Raw genomic sequence first — 20,207 nt, 5'->3', positions numbered from 1 at the left:
AATTTCCAGATAAACAAAAGCTGAGAGAATTTCTCACCAACAAAACAAATTTCCAGATAAACAAAAGCTGAGAGAATTTCTCACCAACAGATCTGCATATAAAAAACAGTAAAGGTTTTCATGCTGGAGGGAAATGATACTAGATGGAACCTCTAATCTACACAAAGAGCATCAGAAATAATAAATATAAACATTTATTATTTCTTATATTCTTTAAAAGACAACTCTAAGCAAAAATCACAGAATGAATTACGAGCTATATAACATGTAAAAGTAAAATATATGAAAAGAATAAAATAAAGGCTGCAAGGGGGTAAACAGATGAATTTTTTTTTTTTTTTTTTTTTTGAGATAGAGTCTTGCTCTGTTGTCCAGACTGGAGTGCAGTGGCACAGTCTCGGCTCACTGCAACCTCGGCTTCCTGGGTTCAAGCGATTCTCCTGCCTCAGTCTCCCAGGCAGCTGGGATTACAGGAGCCTGATACCATGCCTGGCTAATTTTTTTTATTTTTAGTAGAAACAGGGTTTCACCATGTTGGCCAGGATGGTCTCAAACTCCTGACCTCATGATCCACCAGCTTCAGCCTCCCAAAGTGCTGGGATTACAGGTGTGAGCCACCACGCCCAGCTGAAGAATATTCTTATAAAGTTCTTATACATGAAGTAATATAAAGCAATTAAGAGAGACTGTGATAAGTAAACCATGTATGTTGTAATCTCTAGAACAAGGGTGGGAAAAAAGAAATGTAAGAAGTATAGCAAAGATGAGATCTGCTGGTTTCATACTGTATCAACTCACCTAAGCTGAAACTAAATTCCTGAAAATTCCTTCCCTGAGTGGTCTGAGGTCAGGAATGGCCACAAAAAAACATGTGCAGGCCTGGCAGTGGCTCACATCTATAAGCCCATCGCTTTGGGAGGCCGAGTCAGGTGGACCACCTGAGGTGAGGAGTTTGGGACCAGCCTGGCCAACATGGTGAAACCCTGTCTCTACTAAAAATACAAAAAATTAGCTGGGCGTGGTAGCACTCGCCTGTAGTCCCAGCTACTCGGGAGGCTGAGGCAGGAGAATCGCTTGAGCCTGGGGGGCAGAGGTTGCAGTGAGCCAAGATCATGCCACCACACTCCAGCCTGGGCAAAACAGCAAGACTCCGTCTCAAAAAAAAAAAAAAAAAAAGTAAAGAAAGAAAATATACTTTGGAAGGTGGAAGAAAAACAGTAGGCATTACTGTTCCCAAAAAGTATAGGCACAGCACCAAGTACTACTGCAGATGACAGACACTGTCCCTGATTGCCTGCCTCACATCACTGATATGTGGCAGATGAACCCAAGATTCCTCTAAATTCAGGCCAATTTTCCTCATGAACATAGATGCAAAAATCCTTAACAAAATATTAGCAAATCAAATCCAGGATTCTGTAAAAAGGATAACAAATCATGACCGAGGTTGCTCTCAGCAATGCAAAGTTGGTTTAACATTCAGAAATCAGTATAATTTACCATATTAACAGAACAAAGGAGAAAATCTATATCACCATCTCCCTAGAATATTCAAAACAAATTAATAAACATTCATAATAAAAACTCTTAGCAAATTAAGAATAGAAGGTAATTTCCTTAATCAGCAGAAGGACATCTATGAAAAATCTATAGCTTACACCATACTTAATAGTGGAAGACTGAATATTTATCCCTAAGATAGGGAAAAAGGCAAGAATGTTAAGAATGTTTGCTGTCAAACTATCACAAGGACAAAAAACCAAACACCGCATGTTCTCACTCACAGGTGGGAATTGAACAATGAGAACACTTGGACACAGGAAGGGGAACATCACACACTGGGGCCTGTTGTAGGATGGGGGGGAGGGGGGAGGGATAGCATTAGGAGATATACATATGTAAATGACGAGTCAATGAGGGCAGCACAACACGGCACATGTATACATATGTAACAAACCTGCACATTGTGCACATGTACCCTAGAACTTAACGTATAAAAAAAAAAAAAAAAGAATGTTTGCTGTTACCACTTCTATTCAACCTCTATTATACTAGAGGTCCTATTACATGCAATAAATAAGAAAAAGTCATAAAAACTGGAAAGAATTACAGCTATCTTTTATCACAGACAAATGATTATATATAGAAAACTCTGCATTCTTTACATTAAAAACCTCTAGAAAAAAATAAATGTATACAGTAACAAAATACATCTATGACCAAGCCCACGATTACCACATGAGGTACACACCGTCCAGGGACCTTAGGTTGGCCCACCCTGCCCACAACCACCAGAGCCTGGGTGAACCGTCACAGGGCCAAGGGACCGACTTGCCCCACCTGCAGTAGCCAACACCCCCAGATGCCATCCTAGAGCCTGTGGACTGGCCTGCCCGACTGCAACCCACTGTCAGTGGCTGCACGCACCATCCAAGAGCCTGAGAATCAGTTTGACGCCTCCTGCCTCTGTCACCACTGAGGGAATTCATAACAACAAGACCAGCTCTACAAGAAATGTTTAAGGAATTCCTACATCTGGAAGTGAAAGAATAATATCTATCATCATGAAAACATATTAAAGTGGCCAGGTATGGTGGCTCACGCCTGTAATCCCAGCACTTTGTGAAGTCAAGGAGGGCAGATCACTTGAGCCCACGAGTTCGAGACCAGCCTGGGTAACATGGTGAAATCCTGTTTCCACTAAAAATACAACAGTTAGCCAGGCATGGTGGTGCATGCCTGTAGTCCTAGCTACTCGGGAGGCTGAGGTGGGAGGATCACCTGAGCCAGGAGGCAGAGGGATGCAGGGAGCTAAGATCACACCACTGCACTCCAGCCTGGGAAATAGAGCAAAGACCTCGCCCCCCAAAAAAAAAAAAAAATTAAAGCATAAAATTCACTGGTAGAGAGCAGACACACAAATGAGAAAGAGGAAAGGACTCAAATGTAACCACTGCAGAAAACTACCAAATGGCTGGACGTGATGGCTCACACCTGTAATCCCAGCAGTTTGGGAGGCCAAGGTGGGTGGATTACCTGAGGTCAGGAATTCGAGACCAGCATGACCAACATGGCAAAACCTCGTTTAAACTAAAAATACAAAACTTAGCCAAGCGTGGTGGCAGGCACCTGTAATCCCAGCTACTAGGGAGGCTGAGGCAGGAGAAACGCTTGAACCTGGGAGACGGAGGTTGCGATGAACCAAGATCACGCCATTGCACTCTAGCCTGGGCAACAGAGCAAGACTCCACCTCAAAAAAAAAAAGAAAGAAAGAAAGAAAAAGAAAAGAAAAGAAAACCACCAAACTAAGCTGGGTCGCAGTGGCTCATGCCTGTAATCCCAGCACTTTGGGAAGCCGAGGAGGGTGGATCACCTGAGGTCAGGAGTTTGAGACCAGCCTGACCAACATGGTGAAACCCCGTCTCTACTAAAAATACAAAATTATCCGGGTGTGTTGGTGCACACCTATAATCCCAGCTACTTGGGGGGGCTGAGGCAGGAGAATCACTTGAACCCAGGAGATGGAGGTTGCAGTGAGCCGAGATGACGCCACTGCACTCCAGCCCAGGCAACAGTGCGAGAATCTGCCTCAAAAAAAAAAAAAAAAAAAAGACAAAAGATCAACTAATGTTGTTTTTTTGAAAAGATAAAAAAGATCAATAAACTACTCATGAGACTAACAAAAAAAATTCAGAAATGAAAATGAAGTCATCGTAACTGATACCAAAGAAACACAAAAGATCATCGCAGGTTATTGTGAACAGCTATATACCAACAAACTGGAAAACACAGAGTAAATGGGTAAATTTCTAGATACAGATAACTACCAAGATTGAACCATAAAGAAATAGAAAACCTGAACACACCCATAATGAGCAACAAGATTGAATCAGTAATAAAGTCTCCTAAGGCTAAGTGCAGTAACTCACACCTATAATCTCAGTGCTTTGAGAGGCTGAGGTGAAGGATTGCTTGAGCCCAGGAGGTGGTGACCAGCCTGGGTAACATAGAAAAATCCATCACTACAAAAAATATTCCAAAAAAAATTTAGCCAGGCAACACCTGTAGCCCTATCTACTTGGGAGCCTCAGGCAGGAGGATCCCTTGACTCTAGGAGTTTGAGGCTGCAGTAAGCTATGATAATACCACTGCATTCCAGCCTGGGTGACAGGGTAGACCTTGTGTCTTTAAAAAAACACAAAAACAAACAAAAACTCCCAAAAAAGAGAAGCCCGGGACCAGATAGCTTCACTGCTGAATTCTACAAACTCTTAAGAAAAACTAGCACCAATTCTTCTCAAATATTCAAAAAATTAAAAAGAAGGGAATTCTTCTTCATTCCTTCTATGAGACAGCATTACCCTGATATCAAAACCAGGCAAGAACACAACAAAAAAAGAAAACTACAGGTCAATAACCCTGATGAACATAGATTCGAAAATCCTCAGCAAAATACTAGCAAACCGAAATCAATGGCACATTAAAAAGATCACTTACCATAAGCTGGATTTCTGCCAGGAATGCAAAGATGGCCCAACATGCACAAATCAATAAATACAGTACATCACACTAACAGAATCAAGAACCAGAATCATATTTTCATTTAAATAGACATTGAAACAGCATTCAATAAAATTCAACATCCATTTCTGATAAAAACTCCCAACTGAGTATCGAAGAAACATATCTCAATGTAATAAAAGCCATATATGACATACCCACAGCTATCATCATACTGAATGGGGAGAAACTGAAACACTTTAATATCTGGAACATGACAAAGATGCACACTTTCACCACTGTTATTCAACATAGTACTAAAAGTCTTAGCTATAACAACCAGACAAGAGAAGAAGTAAAAGGCATCCAAATTGGAAAGGAAGAAGTCAAATCATTCTTGTTTGCAGATAACATGATCTTAGATATAGAAAAACCTAATACTGCACCAAAAAACTTTTAGAACTGATAAACTCAGCGAAGTTACAAGACACAAAATAAACAAACTAAAATGAGCAGTACTTCTATACACCAAAAATGAACAATTTAAAAAAAAAAATCAAGAAACCAATCCATCCCATTTATAATAGCTATTAAAACAACCACCACCACCACCTAGGAATCAATTTAACCAAGAATATAAAAGACCTCTGCAATGAAAATTACAAAACACTAATGAAAGAAATTGAAGAGAACACAAACAAAGGTATCCCATACTCATTGATTAGCAGAACTAATATTGTTAAAATGACCATACTATCCAAAGTAATCTACAGATACAGCATAATCTCCATAAAATACCAAGGACATTCTTTACAGAAATAGAAAAAGCAACCTTAAAGTTCACATAGAAGCACAATAGACCCTGAATAGCCAAAGTAATAATCAGAAAAAAGAACAAAGCTGACCTCAAAATATACAACAGAGCTACAGTAACCGAAACAGTACGGTATTGGTAAAATAAAAGATACATAGGTCAGGCACAGTGGCTCACGCCTGTAATCCCAGCACTTTGGGAGGCTGAGGTGGGTAGATCACCTGAGTTCAGGAGTTCAAGACCAGCCTGGCCAACATGATGAAACCCTGTCTCTCCAAAAAATACAAAAATTAGCTGGGTGTGGTGGTGGGCGCCTGTAATCACAGCTACTCCGGAGGCTGAGGAAGGTGAATTACTTGAACTCAGGAGACAAAGGTTGCAGTGAGCTGAGATCGTGCCACTGCACTCTAGCCTGGGTGACAAGAATGAAACTCCATCTCAAAAAACAAAATGAAACAAACAAACAAAACAGATACATAGACCAACAGAACAGAGAACCCTGAAATTAAAAATATTAATAAATCCACATATTTTTAGCCAACTGATATTCAGCAAAAGTACTAAGAATACACATTGGGAAAACAGTCTCTTCAATAAATCGTGCTGAGAAAAATGGATGACCATATGCAGGGCAATGAAACTAGACCCCTATCTATCACTATATACAAAAATTAACTCCAAATGGATTAAAGACTTAAACGTAAGACTCAAAACTATAAAACTGCTGGGTGAAAACACGTCAGGACAAAAACACATCAGGACAAAACTGCAGACAACAAAAACAGACAAATGGGACTGTACTAAACTAAAAGGCTTCTCCACAGCAAAAGAAACAATCAACACAGTTAACAGACAACCTGTAGATAGGAAAATACTTACAAATCATTTGACTAACAAAGAACTAACAACCAGAATACACAAGGAATTCAAACAACTCAGCAGCAAAAAAAAAAAAAAAAAAAATCCCATTACTACAAAGTGGGTGAAGTATCTGAACAGACATTTCTCAAAAGAAGACACAGAAATGGCCACCAACAAATATTATCTCACCCCAGTCAGAATGGCTATTATCAAAGACAAAAAATAACAAATCCTGGCAAGGATGCAGAAAAAAAGGAACTCATACACTGTTGGTGGGAATATAAATTAGTATAGTCAGTATAAAAAGCAGTGTCGCGCTTTCTCAAAAAACTAAAAATAGAACTACTATATGATACAGCAATCTCATTACTGGTTTTTTTTTTTTTTTTTTTTTTTTTTTGAGACGGAGTCTCGCTCTGTCGCCCAGGCTGGAGTGCAGTGGCCGGATCTCAGCTCACTGCAAGCTCCGCCTCCCGGGTTTACGCCATTCTCCTGCCTCAGCCTCCCGAGTAGCTGGGACTACACACGCTCGCCACCTCGCCCGGCTATTTTTTTGTATTTTTTTACTAGAGACGGGTTTCACCGGGTTAGCCAGGATGGTCTTGATCTCCTGACCTCGTGATCCGCCCGTCTCGGCCTCCCAAAGCGCTGGGATTACAGGCTTGAGCCACCGCGCCCGGCCTCATTACTGGTTATTTATAGAAAGGAAAGGAAATTAACATCAAAAGGATACCTGTGCCCCCATGTTTATTCCAACACTATTCATAATAGCCCAGATATGGAGTCAGCCTAAATGTCCATCAACAGGCAAATGAATAAAAATGTGGTTTATATACACAATGGAATACTATTCCTCCATGAAAAAGAATGGAATTGGGCCAGGTGTAGTGTGCCTCATGCATGTAATCCCAGTGATTTGGGAGGCTGATGCAGGAGGGTCGCTTAAGGCCAGGAGTTGAAGACCAGCTTAGGTAATATAACAAGACCCTATCTCTACAGAAAGTAAAACAAGTTAGCCAGGTGTGGTGACACATGCGTGTAATCCCAGTTACTCAGGAGACTGAGGGGGGAGGATTGCTTAAGCCCCAGAGTTTAACATTACTGAGAGCTACGATCATACCACTACACTCCAGCCTGGGCAACAGAAAGATCCTGTCTCTAAACATAAACAAACAAACAAACAAACTACAAAGAAAAAGAATGAAATCCTATCACTTGCAGCAACATGGATAAGCCTGCAGGATAGTATGTTAAACTAAGTAAGGCACAGAAAGATAAATACATGCTCTCAGTCATATGTAGAAGCTAAAAAGAATTCTGAGCTCACGGAATTAGAGTATAGAATTGGAAATATTAGAGACTGGGAAGGGCAGTGAGAAGGGGTGAATGAGGAGAACCTGGTTAACAGATATGAAATTACAGCTAGATAGGAGGAATGAGTTCTGGTGTTCTACAGCGCTGTAGGGTGACACGGTTAACTATAATTTATTGTATATTTTCCAAAAGATAAAAAAGCAGACTTTAAATGTTCCCAACAAAAAGGAAAAAAAAAGTTTAAGGTGAAGGATATGCTAATTATCCTGATTTGATCACTACACATTGCATATTCTTATGAAAAGATCACTTTGTATCGCGTAAGTATATACAATTATTACATGTAAACTAAAAATACAAGGGAAAAAGTTACCGTACGATCCAGTAACTGCACTTGTGGTTATATACCCAAAAGACTTTTAAGGAAGCAAGGACTCAAAACATATTTATACACCCATGTTCATAGTACCATTGTTAACAACATCCAAAATGTATAAACAACTCAAATGTCCATCCATAAATGAAGAAAATGTAGTATGTTCACGCAACAGAGTATTGTTGCTCCTTAAAAAGACAAGAAATTCTGACATACACTATAAAATGGATGTACCTTAAAAATACTATGTTAAGTGAAACAAGCCAGACATAAAAGGACAAACACTAAATAATTCCACGTCTATAAGTACTCAAAACTCACAGAGGCAGAAAGGGGAATGGGGAGTTAATGTTTAGAAGCAGAAAGGGGAATGGGGAGTTAATGTTTAATCAATAAGAGTTTGGGGGAAGATGAAAAAGTTCTAGAGATGAGTGGTGGTGATGCTACATAATAATGTGAAGGTACTTAATACCACTGAACTGTATGTTTAAAACAGCTAAAAAGGTAAATTTTATGTTATGTATATTTTACCAGAATTTTTTTGTTTTAAAGCTTACTGTATGGGGGTAAAGTATGGTGGCTCACACCTGTAATCCCAGCACTTTGGGAGGCCGAGGCGGGTGGATCACTTGAGGTCAGGAGTTCAAGACCAGCCTAGTCAACATGTTGAAACTCCGTCTCTACTAAAATAACAAAAAATGAGTTGGGCACGGTGGCACGTGCCTGTAGTCCCAACTATTTGGGAGGCTGAGGTTGCAGTGAGCCAAGATGGCACCACTGCAGTCCAGCCTGGGTGGCAGAGAGAGACCCTGTCTCCAAAAAAAAATTAAACAAATAAAATAAAATAAAATAAAAGCTTACTATGTAGTTTCATATACATAACATTTTAAAACTTGCAAAACTAACATATATGTAATGTCAGAAGTCAATCTACTAGGTTATCCTGAAGGGTGAGAGATAACTGAATGGAAGAAGGAAGCTTCTGGAACTCTGATTATATTCTGCTTCTTTTTTTTCTTTTTGTTTGTTTAAACATAAATTTTTTTTTCTCACAATTCTGAGATGATAAATCCAAGATCAAGGTGTCAGCAGTTTGGATGTCTTCTGAGGCCTCTCTCCTTGGCTTGTTGATGGCTATCCCTGTGTCTTCACATTGTTCTTCCCTGCGTCTCTATGTGCCCTAATCTCCTCTTTTTCTTTTTTCTACTCTTGTCACATATTCTGTTCTTTTAACCAAAGTGTTGTTTATATGGATGTGTTCATGTTGTGCAAATTCAAACTATACTCTTAGGATTTTTGTTCTTTGCTATCTGAATATTACGCCCTCATAAAGTTTAGAGTTTTCACTTGCTTTAGTTAATGACAGACTGTGATTCTGCTGAGGTGAGGATCTGGATGTTCACAGCCAGACTGGTTTTCAGGAACAAGTCACCTGCCTAGTAAGTGAGCCCTGCTTAAGAGTCCAACATCCATGCTATAGTGCACGTATACTGCACGCTGTCTATCTTTGGCACACAGACTACAACTTTTCTGAAATGGCAAAAATATTAGTTCTATTTCAAAAGTGGCCTCAAAATGAAAGTCAACTTCTACTATAAATAACAGAATAGAAAATGAAGGTCTAAGAAAGTAATATGAAAGTCTCTTGAGTATATGGAGAAAAGAATATCAAGAATCTACATCTTTGTTTAAAAGATTTATTCTACATGTCAAAGCATTTCCAAAGGCCAGCTGCTTTTAGTCTGTGACGTTAACTCTTTAGAATGAAAGTATCACACTTAAAAGAAAATAAGTGTTCTGTATTTAAAAACTGAGGAAGGCAGCCAGGCACGGTGGCTCGCGCCTGTAATCCCAGCACTTTGGGAGACCAAGGCAGACCGATCACAAGGTCAAGAGTTCGAGACCAGCCTGGCCAACACAGCGAAACCCCATCTCTACTAAAAATACAAAAAATTAGCTGAGTGTGGAAGTGGGTGCCTGTAATCCCAGCTACTCGGGAGGCTGAGGCAGGAGAATAGCTTGAACCCAGGAGGCGGAGGTTGCAGTGAACCGAAATCATGCCATTGGACTCTAGCCCAGGCAACAGTGAGAGACTCCATCTCAAAAAAAAACTGAGGAAGGCTGGCCAGGCGCAGTGGCACATGCCTGTAATCCCAGCACTTTGAGAGGTCAAGCTGAGCTCAGGGATTCGAGACCAGCCTGGCCAACATGGTGAAACCCCTATCTCTATTAAACATACAAAGAAATACCCAGGCATGGTGGTGTGCATCTGTGGTCCCAGCTGCATGGGAGGCAGAGGTGGGAGGACTGCTTGAACTCAGGAGGCACGGGTTGCCGTGAGCCGAGACTGCATCACCGTACCCCAGTCTGGGTGACACAGCGAGACACAGTCTCAAAAAAAATAAATAAGTAGGAAAGCTAGCAAAATTATTTTTTTAATCAAAATAAAAAATGTTTTGAATTATTAGGAAATGATGTGTTTAATAATACTCTCAAAGGATATCCAACAATATTTAATAGGGTTTTATTAACAGAATTAAAACAGGAAGTTCTTTGATCATTCATACAATTTATACATAGGAAAGCAGAAGGAGTGGGCTCCAAAAACAGTGCTATTTAAGTTCTAAATTGAGTACTAGTATATAAATTTTATCCTGGATAGTTTTAAAAAATGATACTTGAGCAAGAATTATGCATGTTTTATGAATATATGTGAACTAAAAGATCTTTGGTTGATAAAATTGTATTCAGATCCCTTCAAAAAGAGAAAAATTTCAGTAAATTTTACACACTGTTTATACTATATCTTTTGGTAACAAAAACTAGAGAACAGATTCATTATAAGAGCTTACATTATCTTTTCTATCCACAAGAGGGAGCAAACATTTAACACATCTTGGGAATTTCATTTCACACTAGCTTTCACACAAGACTTTCAGGAAATAATAAAACTGCCAAAAATATTCATTGAATGTCTCTATCATGTGCCAGGCCTAGTGCTAGGTTCTGGAAATACAGTGGGTAAAAGATTTGGCTCCTGCCCTCACGATTCACAATTATTCAGATAACAAAGTACATCTAAAGATTTATAAGATTCTTTAAATGGACGCAAACCATACTTAGCTTTTTTATAATTATTATAAACCATAATTTATAAGTATTCTGTCTTACCAGAAGCTATAAATATGATGTAACGCTATACAAATTATCAGTAATTTGTAGTCTACAACTCTTAAAAAGCAAATAACACATATTAGGCAACTTATCGCATAAACAATTAACAGTAAGCACCAAGATGCAAATACCTTCTTTTTTCCAAGTAGACTCCAATGACCTATGCCACTCATTTTTTTCATTTTTCATTTGCTTAACCAAAACGTTAGCAAATTAGCATTTATTTAGGGGAATCTGGGGCTGTAATTAACAAAGCATTTCAAGAGAGGGATATCTTTGAAATGTACTGATAAGTAGTAAAATCATAATGCCAACATGGGAAATTCTCAATTACAGCCTATTAATGACATTCTAATACATCTTGGTTATTTTGTTTTAAAGAAGAATGGATTCCAAAAGGACATAATGAGCTAAGCAGGTGACCTCAGGAGAGTTCTTCCAAGTAGGTGTGTTTATACAGAAGCAAAGCTTAGGGTACAGTACTATTCAGGAAGGTATATTGGCAGGAAACAATGTGTAGTGGAAAAAAAAACTCTGACTCAAAGCACAACTAGCTTCAAATGCAGCTTTACCATTTAACTAGTCCTGTGACTTTACCATTTAACTAGTCCTGAGACTCTCTGAGTCTCAGTGTTCTCATTCATACAATGGTAATAACAAATCTTGCAAAGCTGCTGTAAGGACTAATAATAATGCAGGTAAAGCATCAAATAGCCCAATTTTACAATGAGAAAACTAAAGAAGGCAACATAACTAGGGTTAGAAATCAGAAAAACTGTGGGCCAGAACGTCTTTACTTCTAGTAAAACCCCTTAAATTGAAGTCTACTTAGTCTAACATTAATTAATCACAGCAGCTTTGTTATGATTAGTGTCTACATGATACATTGTTTGTCCATCCTTTTATTTACAACCTAGAGAAGCATCTTTATATTCCAGATGCTTCTCTTATACACAATATAGATCAATATTTAATTTTCATCCAACCTGACAGTCTCTACCTTTTGATAACTATTTACCCTATTTACATTTAATGTAATTACTGATATGGCAGTAGTTTACTGTAAGTTTACTATCTGGGTTCTTCGTTTACTATCGTGGTTCTTTTATTTTGTTTCCACAATCTGTCCCAATTGTTTTTCTTCAGTTATACTTTCTTATCTGCATTCTTTAGGGTTAAGCATATGTATGAGTTGGTTCACACTGCTGATAAAGACACACCTAAAACTGGGAACAAAAAGAGGTTTAATTGGACTCACACTTCCACATAGCTGGGGAAGCCTCAGAATCATGACAGGAGGCGAAAGGCACTTCTTACATGGTGGCAGTGAGAGAAAAATGAGGAAGAAGCAAAAACTGAAATCCCTGAATAAACTTATCAGATCTCACGAGACTTACTCACTATCACAAGAATAGCAGGTGGTTGGGCGCAGTGGCTCACGCCTGTAATCCCAACACTTTGGGAGGCTGAGGCAGGTGGATCACAAGGTCAAGAGGTCGAGACCATCCTGACTAACACAGTGAAACCCCATCTCTACTAAAAATACACACACACAAAATTAGCTGGGCATAGAGGCAGGCACCTGTAGTCCTAGCTACTGGGGAGACTGAGGCTGGAGAATGGCGTGAACCAGGGAGGCAGAGCTTGCAGTAAGCCAAGATTGCACCACTGCACTCCAGCCTGGGTGACAGAGCAAGACTCCGTCTCAAAATAAATAACTAAATAAAAATAAAATAATAATAATAATAGCACGTGAAAGACTGGCCCCCATGATTCCATTACCTCCCCACTGGGTCCCTCCCACAACACATGGCAATTCTGGGAGATGAAAATTCAAGTTGAGATTTGGGTGGGGACACAGCCAAACCACATCATTCCGCCCATGGCCCCTTCAAATCTCATGTCCTCACATTTAAAAACCAATCACGTCTTCCCAACAGTCCCCCAAAGTCGTAACTCATTTCAGCATTAACCCAAAAGTCCATAGTCCAAAGTCTCATCTGAGACAAGGCAAGTCCCTTCCACCTATAAGCCTCTAAAATAAAAAGCAAGCTAGTTACTTCCTAGATACAATGAGGGTACAAGGTATTGGGTAAACACAGCCATTCTACATGGGAGAAGGGGTTACAGGGCCCATTCAAGACCGAAATACAGCGGGGCAGTTAAATTTTAAAGCTCCAAAATGATCTCCTTTGACTCCAGGTCTCACATTCAGGTAACACTGATGTAAAAGGTGGTTTCCCATAGTCTTGGGCAGCTCCGCCCCTGTGGCTTTGCAGGATACAGCCTCCCTCCTGGATGCTTTCACAGGCTGGCACTAAGTATCTGGAGCTTTTCCAGGCACAGGGTGCAAGCTGTCGGTGGATCTGCCATTCTGGGATCTGGAGGATGGTGGCCCTCTTCTCACAGCTCCACTAGGCAGTGCCCTAGCAGGGACTCTGTGTGGGAGCTCCAACCCCACATTTCCCTTCCACACTGTCCTAGCAGAGGTTCTCCAAGAAAGCCCCACCCCTGCAGCAAACTTCTTCCAGGGCATCCAGGCATTTCCATACATCTTCTGAATCTAGGCGGAGGTTCGTAAACCTCAATTCTTGACTTCTGTGCACCTGCAGTCTCAACACCACGTGAAAGCTGCCAAGGCTTTGGGCTTCTACCCTCTGAAGCCACAGCCCAAGCTCTATGTTGGCCCCTTTCAGCCATGGCCGGAGTGGCTGGAACACAGGGCACCAAGTTCCTAGGATGCACTCAGTACACCTGGGCCCTGCCCACAAAACCACTTTTCCTCCTGGGCCTCCGTGCCTGTGATGGGAGGGGCTGCCATGAAAGTCTCTGACGTGACCTGGAGACATTTTCTCCATGTAACATTAGGGTCCTTGCTACTTATGCAAATTTCTACAGCCAACTTGAATTTCTCCTCAAAAAATGGGTCTTTTCTACCGCATCAGGCTGCAAATTTTCTGAACTTTTATGCTCTTTTTTCCTTTTAAAATGGAATGCTTTTAACAGCACCCAAGTCACCTTTTGGATGCTTTGCTGCTTAGAAATGTTTTCCGCCAGATACCCTAAATCATCTCTCTCAAGTTCAAAGTTCCACAAGTCTTTAGGGCAGGGGCAAAATGCCACCAGTCTCTTTGCTTAAAACATAACAAGAGTCACCTTTGCTCCAGTTCCCAGCAAGTTCCTCATCTCCATCTGAGACCACCTCAGCCTGGACCTTATTGTTCATATCACTAATAGTATTTTCGTCAAAGTCATTCGACAAGTCTCTAGGAGGTTCCAAACCTTCCCACATTTTCCTGTCTTCTGAGCCCTCCAAACTGTTTCAACGTCTGCCTGTTACCCAGTTCCAACGTCGCATCAAAATTCTCCAGTATCTCTTTGGCAACGCCCCACTGTACTGGTACCAATTTACTGTATTAGTTTGTTTTCATGCTGCTGATAAAGACATACCCAAAACTGGGAACAAAAAGAGGTTTAATTGGACTTACAGTTCCACATGGCTGGGGAGGCCTCAGAATCATTGAGCCTGCGGGTGCACAGAAGTTAGAATCATGACAGAAGTCTTACATGGCAGCGGGAAGAGAAAAATGAGAAAGAAGCAAAAGCAGAAACCCCTGATAAACCCATCAGATCTCGCGAGACTTATTCACTATCACAAGAACAGCGAGGGAAAGACCAGGCCCCATGATTCATTTACCTCCCCCTGGGCCCCTCCCACAACACGTGAGAATTCTGGGAGATAAAATTCAAGTTGAGATTTAGGTGGGGACACAGCCAAACCATATCAGCATATTTTTAGTATCCATTTTATCTCTTCTATTAGCTTTTTAACTATATTTCTTCTCTTTATTAGTGGTTGTTCTCAGAATTACAACATCCATCCAGAACTTATCAGTATACCTTAATATTACTGCACCCCATATAATGTAAGAACCTTGCAATACTTCTTTCCTGATACTGTTGTCACATATTTTACTTCTACGTAATTTTTTAAATACTTACCCATATATATGCAATTTTCAGTGTTCTTCATGTCTTCCGTAGATCCATATTTCCATCTGATACCATTCCTCTACAACCTAAAGAAATTTCTTTATAATTTCTTATAATATGCAGATCTGTGGGCAACATATCTTCCCATATTTTATCATATAACACTGTCTCGGCCAGGTATGGTGGCTCATGCCTATAATTCCAGCACTTTGGGAGGCCAAGGCAGGAGGATCACTTGAGCCCAGAAGTTCGAAACCAGCATGGGCAACAAAATGAGACCCTGTCTCTACAAAAAAATTTAAAAATTAGCCAAGCATGGTGGTGCACACCTGTGGTCCCAGCTACACAAGAGGCTGAGACAGAAGGATCACATGAGCCCAGGAAATCAAGGCTGCAATGAGCCATGTTCATACCACTGCACTCCAGCCTAGGTGACACAGTGAGTTTCAAAAATAATAATAAATAAGTAACTGAAAAAAAAATTTTAAAGTCTTCACTTTTGGTTTTGAAGGATAATTTTGATGAATATAAAATTCTAGTTGATATTTTTTTCTTTCAACAATTTAAAGATATTATTCCATCATCCTCTGGATTCCACTGTTTCTGACTAGACGTTAGCTATGACTCTTGTCATTGTTCTATTTATGAATGTTTTTCCCTCTCCTCTGGATGTTTTTAAGATTTTATCTTTGGTTTTTAGCAGTTTGATTATTATGTGCCTACAAGTGATTTTCTTTGTATTAAACCTACTTGGTATTCACTAAGCTTCTTCAATCTGTAAATTTATGTCTTACACCAACTAACCACAAAGGTACTGAAAAATGTAGCAATAAGACCCATATAATCAACAAGAAATCTTTGAGAATTGTTTTAAATAGGAGAAATGCTAGAATTTCAAAAGGAGAGAAAAACAAAAATGAAGATGACTAGAAACTTTGTATGCTGCCATCAATTAATGCCAAAATTTTATAATTAATAAAGATGTTGGCCTATACATTTTTTTCTAGGAAGGATGGTCATTACAAATCACCATGAATTCATTATTAATAATTCATGCCAAAATATTTTTCGATAGATAACTTGACTAGCATGTCAAGAATATAACATATATTTCCCAGGCTGGTCTCAAACTCCTGCCTCAGCCTCCCAAAGTGCTGGGATTACAGGGATGAGTCACCACTCCTGGCCTGATTTACCCTTTTTTTTTTTTTTTTTGAGATGGAGTCTCACTCTGTAACCCAGACTATAGTGCAGTAGCAGGGTATCAGCTCACTGCAACCTCCGCCTCCCAGGTTCAAGCAATTCTCATGCCTCAGCCTCCCAAGTAGTTGGGATTACAGGCACCCACCACCACGCCCCCAGCTAATTTTTGTATTTTTACTAGAGATGGGGGGTTTCACCACGTTGGCCAGGCTGACTCGAACTCCTGACCTCAAGTGATCTTCCTGCCTCAGCCTCCCAAAGTGCTGGGATTATGGGCATGAGCCACCACGCCCAGCCTGATTTACTCTTAAAGCTACATTTTAATAAGTACTGACATCTTGAGATTTGCCAGGCCATGTACTAGGTACTAGTAATACAGAGATGAACATGACACAGTCCCAAATCTCAGGGCACTCAGTGTTAACTAACAAACTAATGTTCATTTACATATGCAAATGACACAAAGCTAAAACAACTACATCCTGATGACAAAATCAAGATACAAAGACCCAATCATATCTTTTCCTTCTTATTTCAACAAGCTCAAAACTAACTAGTTCAGTTCAATTTAATATTCAGTGAGAACATACTATATGCCAGGAAGCATGCTAGGCACCAGAAATTGCAAAACAAATAAGATATAGTTCCTGGCTGTGAAGTACTCACAAATCAATAAGAAAGACAAACAGATATTTACAAAGTAATGTGATAGTTATAATGACAGACAGATATATAGGAATGAGAAATACATATGGGTATTGCAGATTTATTTTTTTAAAAAAGAAGAAGAATGAGAAATACAGAGGAGGGAGTAAGTAACTGTCAGAGAAGACTTCACAGGAGATAATAATGCCTACACACAAGTGTGTGAAGACAGAGTCAGGCAAAACTGACAGGAGAACTGACAAAAGCAGAGACACACAATGACATTAGTTCAAGAAAATTACAAGCATCAAAGTATTACTACAGCACAAGGCATAGGGTATAGAAGGCCAAATCACAAGGAGCTTTGTTAGCCTGCCGGTGAACTTGACCCTCATTCTATGTAAGCAATTTAATTTGGAATTCAAAGGAGGCCAGAAATCAGGCTGCTGCTTTTGGACTTAGTAGCATATACTTAATGGATAGTGAAAACCAAAGAAAGGATGATTATTTGGAAACCATATGGGATGAGGTAGAGTGGAAAGGAAAAGGGGACAGGACAGACTCTAATGTACATTAACGCTGAAGAGAAATATGAGGGGAAGAGGGAGTCAGTCGAAACAGAAAAGCAGAAGCCAAAGGAAATGTAGGAGAAAACCGATGGAGCAAATTCCTACAGAGATGATTTAAGAGCAGGTAGAAAGATTCAAGTTGGCAAAGTTCTTCACTGAGCTAGAGAAATTCAAATGATTGAATTTAAGATGAGGGAGGTATGCCTTACTCAGGTGGGATATTTATGTTACCACCCACCAATATGTGTCAAAATTGTAAGGTATTAGTATCACACATTGTACATTAATAGTAATACAATGTGCACAACTAGGGGAAAGTCCATTCTACTGTATTCCAAATCTCTTTTGGAATATTGTATTCACTCTTGATCTCTTCTTTTGAAGTGTTTCATTGACAGACAAGCACATCCAGAGAGGAGCTAAGTAATAAGAGTGGTAGAAAGAACTGAAAAATTAGGACTCAGATAAGAGTTAATGCTAACATAGTTGCCTTCATATGGGGGGGTGGGCACAGATTCTGTACAGGTCTAGAGTAAGTCAGTAAGTTACAAAGAGGTAAAATTTTATTAGCTGCCTTACAAAGTAGTGATCCCCTAATCACCAAAAGTTTTCAAGCAAAAGATGGACATGAGGAAAGATACAGAAGGGATTTCAGCCCTGGGACTTTGTACCACATGATTCTCATGGTTTTACCAACCATCTGACAGTTAGTTGTATTCTGCCCTATGACATATCTAATATTATTGGTTTAAAGTACTATATGAATATACCCATTTTAACCACTGGAACCAAGTTCTACATTCCTTTATTGTTATTCTGCACTATAATTATTTCCAAGGATTTTAAGAACAATGCCCCATCTTAATTTTTGTATCTCTTCCTCCTCTCCAATCCCTATTCACCTATACCTAGTATAATGCCTGCCACAGAGCAGATATTCAATAAATCTTTGTCAAGTGAGTGAAAATATGAATAAAAACCATGTCAGGTAATACGTATTTCTCTGTATTCCTTACATCCTTGCATCACAAGACATGTGAGGTCACTTAAGTATCTGTTGAATAAATTAATATCTGGTATACCCTCAGTACATACTGATTTAAGCAATAAGAATTAAAGACACAGTTTTTTTATTAGGCACAATTGCTCATACTGACAAAACTCCATGATATACCCATCTCTCTTCTCTGACCACAATGCCAACCATACCACTAAGAATATTCTGAGCAAATGCCTGGTTAGGCAAGCTCAGAACATCCTATTTAACATTACTATAGCAATTGTGGAAAATAATTAAGAGCCAGGACTCTACAGTTTCATACATTTCCCATGGGTAACAAATAGCAACTGCAAGACAGACATTCCATGGCCAGGAGGGAGCTCCTTGCCACTACCTTCATACAGGTCTCCTAAAAACTCAATAGGAACGTATATGAAACTGAGTCCTAGAACCAGCTATGTATGTCACCAGTACCTTTCATCAAAAGATGGCTCTGTATCCATTATTAACTCAGGATACCCCCAGGATCCATCCTCTGGAAATGCTACGGCTCTGCTATAAATATACATAATCTGCATAGATTTGCAAATATTTTCTCTCATTCTGTAGGCTGTCTATTTACACTGTTGATAGTTCCTTTTGCTGTGCAGAGGCTCTTTAGTTTAATGATGTCCCACTTGTCAATTTTTGTTTGGGTTGCAATTACTTTTGGGGACTTAACCAAAAATTCTTTGCCAAGGCCAGTATCAAGAAGGATATTTCCTAGGTTTTCTTCTACTAGGATTTTCCTAGTTTGAGGTCTTTCATTTAAATCTTTAATCCACCTTGAGTTAACTCTCATATATGGTGAAAGGTAAGGGTCTAGTTTCATCCTTCTGCATACAGCTAGTTATCCTAGCACCATTTATTGAATAAGGGGTCCTCTCCTCATTGTTTGTTTTTGTCAGCCTTGTCAAATATCAGCTGTAGAAATGCAACTTTATTTCTGAGTTTTCTATTCTGTTCCATTGGTCTATGTGTCTGTTTTTGTACCAGTACCATGCTGTTTTGGTTACTACAGCCTTAGAGTATACTTTGAAGTTGGGTGGTATAATGCCTCCCACTTCGTTCTTTTTGCTTAGGAATGCTTTGGCTATTTGGGCTCTTTTTTGCTTCCATGTGAATTTTAGAATAGTTTTTTGTAGTTTTGTTTAAAATAATCTTGGTAGTTTGATAGGAATAGCACTGAATGTATAAATTGCTTTGGAGAGTATGGCCATTTTAATGTTATTCATTCTTCCAATGCATAAGCACGGAATGTTTTTTCATTCATTTGTTTCATCTCTGATTTCTTTTAACAGCGTTTTGTAGTTCTCCTTGTAGAGACTGTCATGTCCTTGGTTAACTGTATTCCTAGGTATTCCATATACTTTGTGGCTACTGTAAATGGGATTGCACTCTTGATTTGACTCTAAGCCTGAGCGTTACTGGTGTATAGAAATGCTACTGGATTTTTGTACACTGATTTTATATCCTGAAACCCTGCTAAAATTGTTTAGCAGTTCTAGGGGCTTTTGGCAGAGTCCTTAGGGTTTTCTAGGTATAGTTTGACTTCTTCATTCCCTATTTGAATACCTGCTCTGGCTAGGACTATGTACTATGACCAGTACTATGATGGATAAGAATGGTGAGAGTAGGCATCTTCATCTCATCCCAGTTCTCAAGGGGAATGGTCCCAGCTTTTATTAAGTATGATGTTGGCTGTGGGTTTGTCATAG

At 39.5% G+C, this 20,207-nt stretch overlaps 1 protein-coding gene across 4 annotated transcripts in view; it reads right to left on the bottom strand.

Annotated features, from left to right (window-relative positions):
- Positions 1-20,207, bottom strand: part of FAF1 (Fas associated factor 1) — a 506,656-nt gene that overhangs the window by 467,300 nt on the left and 19,149 nt on the right. For 2 of the 4 annotated variants that reach the window (XM_037999795.2, XM_037999798.2), the window contains exons 1-2: positions 15,043-15,088; positions 14,529-14,566 (exon numbers count right to left, since the gene is read on the bottom strand). The exons of 1 other annotated variant lie outside the window; for it this stretch is intronic. In XM_037999795.2, the coding sequence (XP_037855723.1) occupies positions 14,529-14,566; positions 15,043-15,073 (69 nt within the window). In that variant the 5' untranslated portion in view covers positions 15,074-15,088. Of the gene's footprint in view, positions 1-14,528; positions 14,567-15,042; positions 15,089-20,207 lie in introns of those variants that run through there. One more of the 4 variants, XM_073007305.1, reaches the window with a different exon arrangement.

The sequence above is a fragment of the Chlorocebus sabaeus genome, chromosome 20 (genome assembly GCF_047675955.1).
Source record: "Chlorocebus sabaeus isolate Y175 chromosome 20, mChlSab1.0.hap1, whole genome shotgun sequence".
Classification (NCBI taxonomy): domain Eukaryota; kingdom Metazoa; phylum Chordata; class Mammalia; order Primates; family Cercopithecidae; genus Chlorocebus; species Chlorocebus sabaeus.
This window is presented reverse-complemented; position numbering and strand designations above follow the sequence as displayed.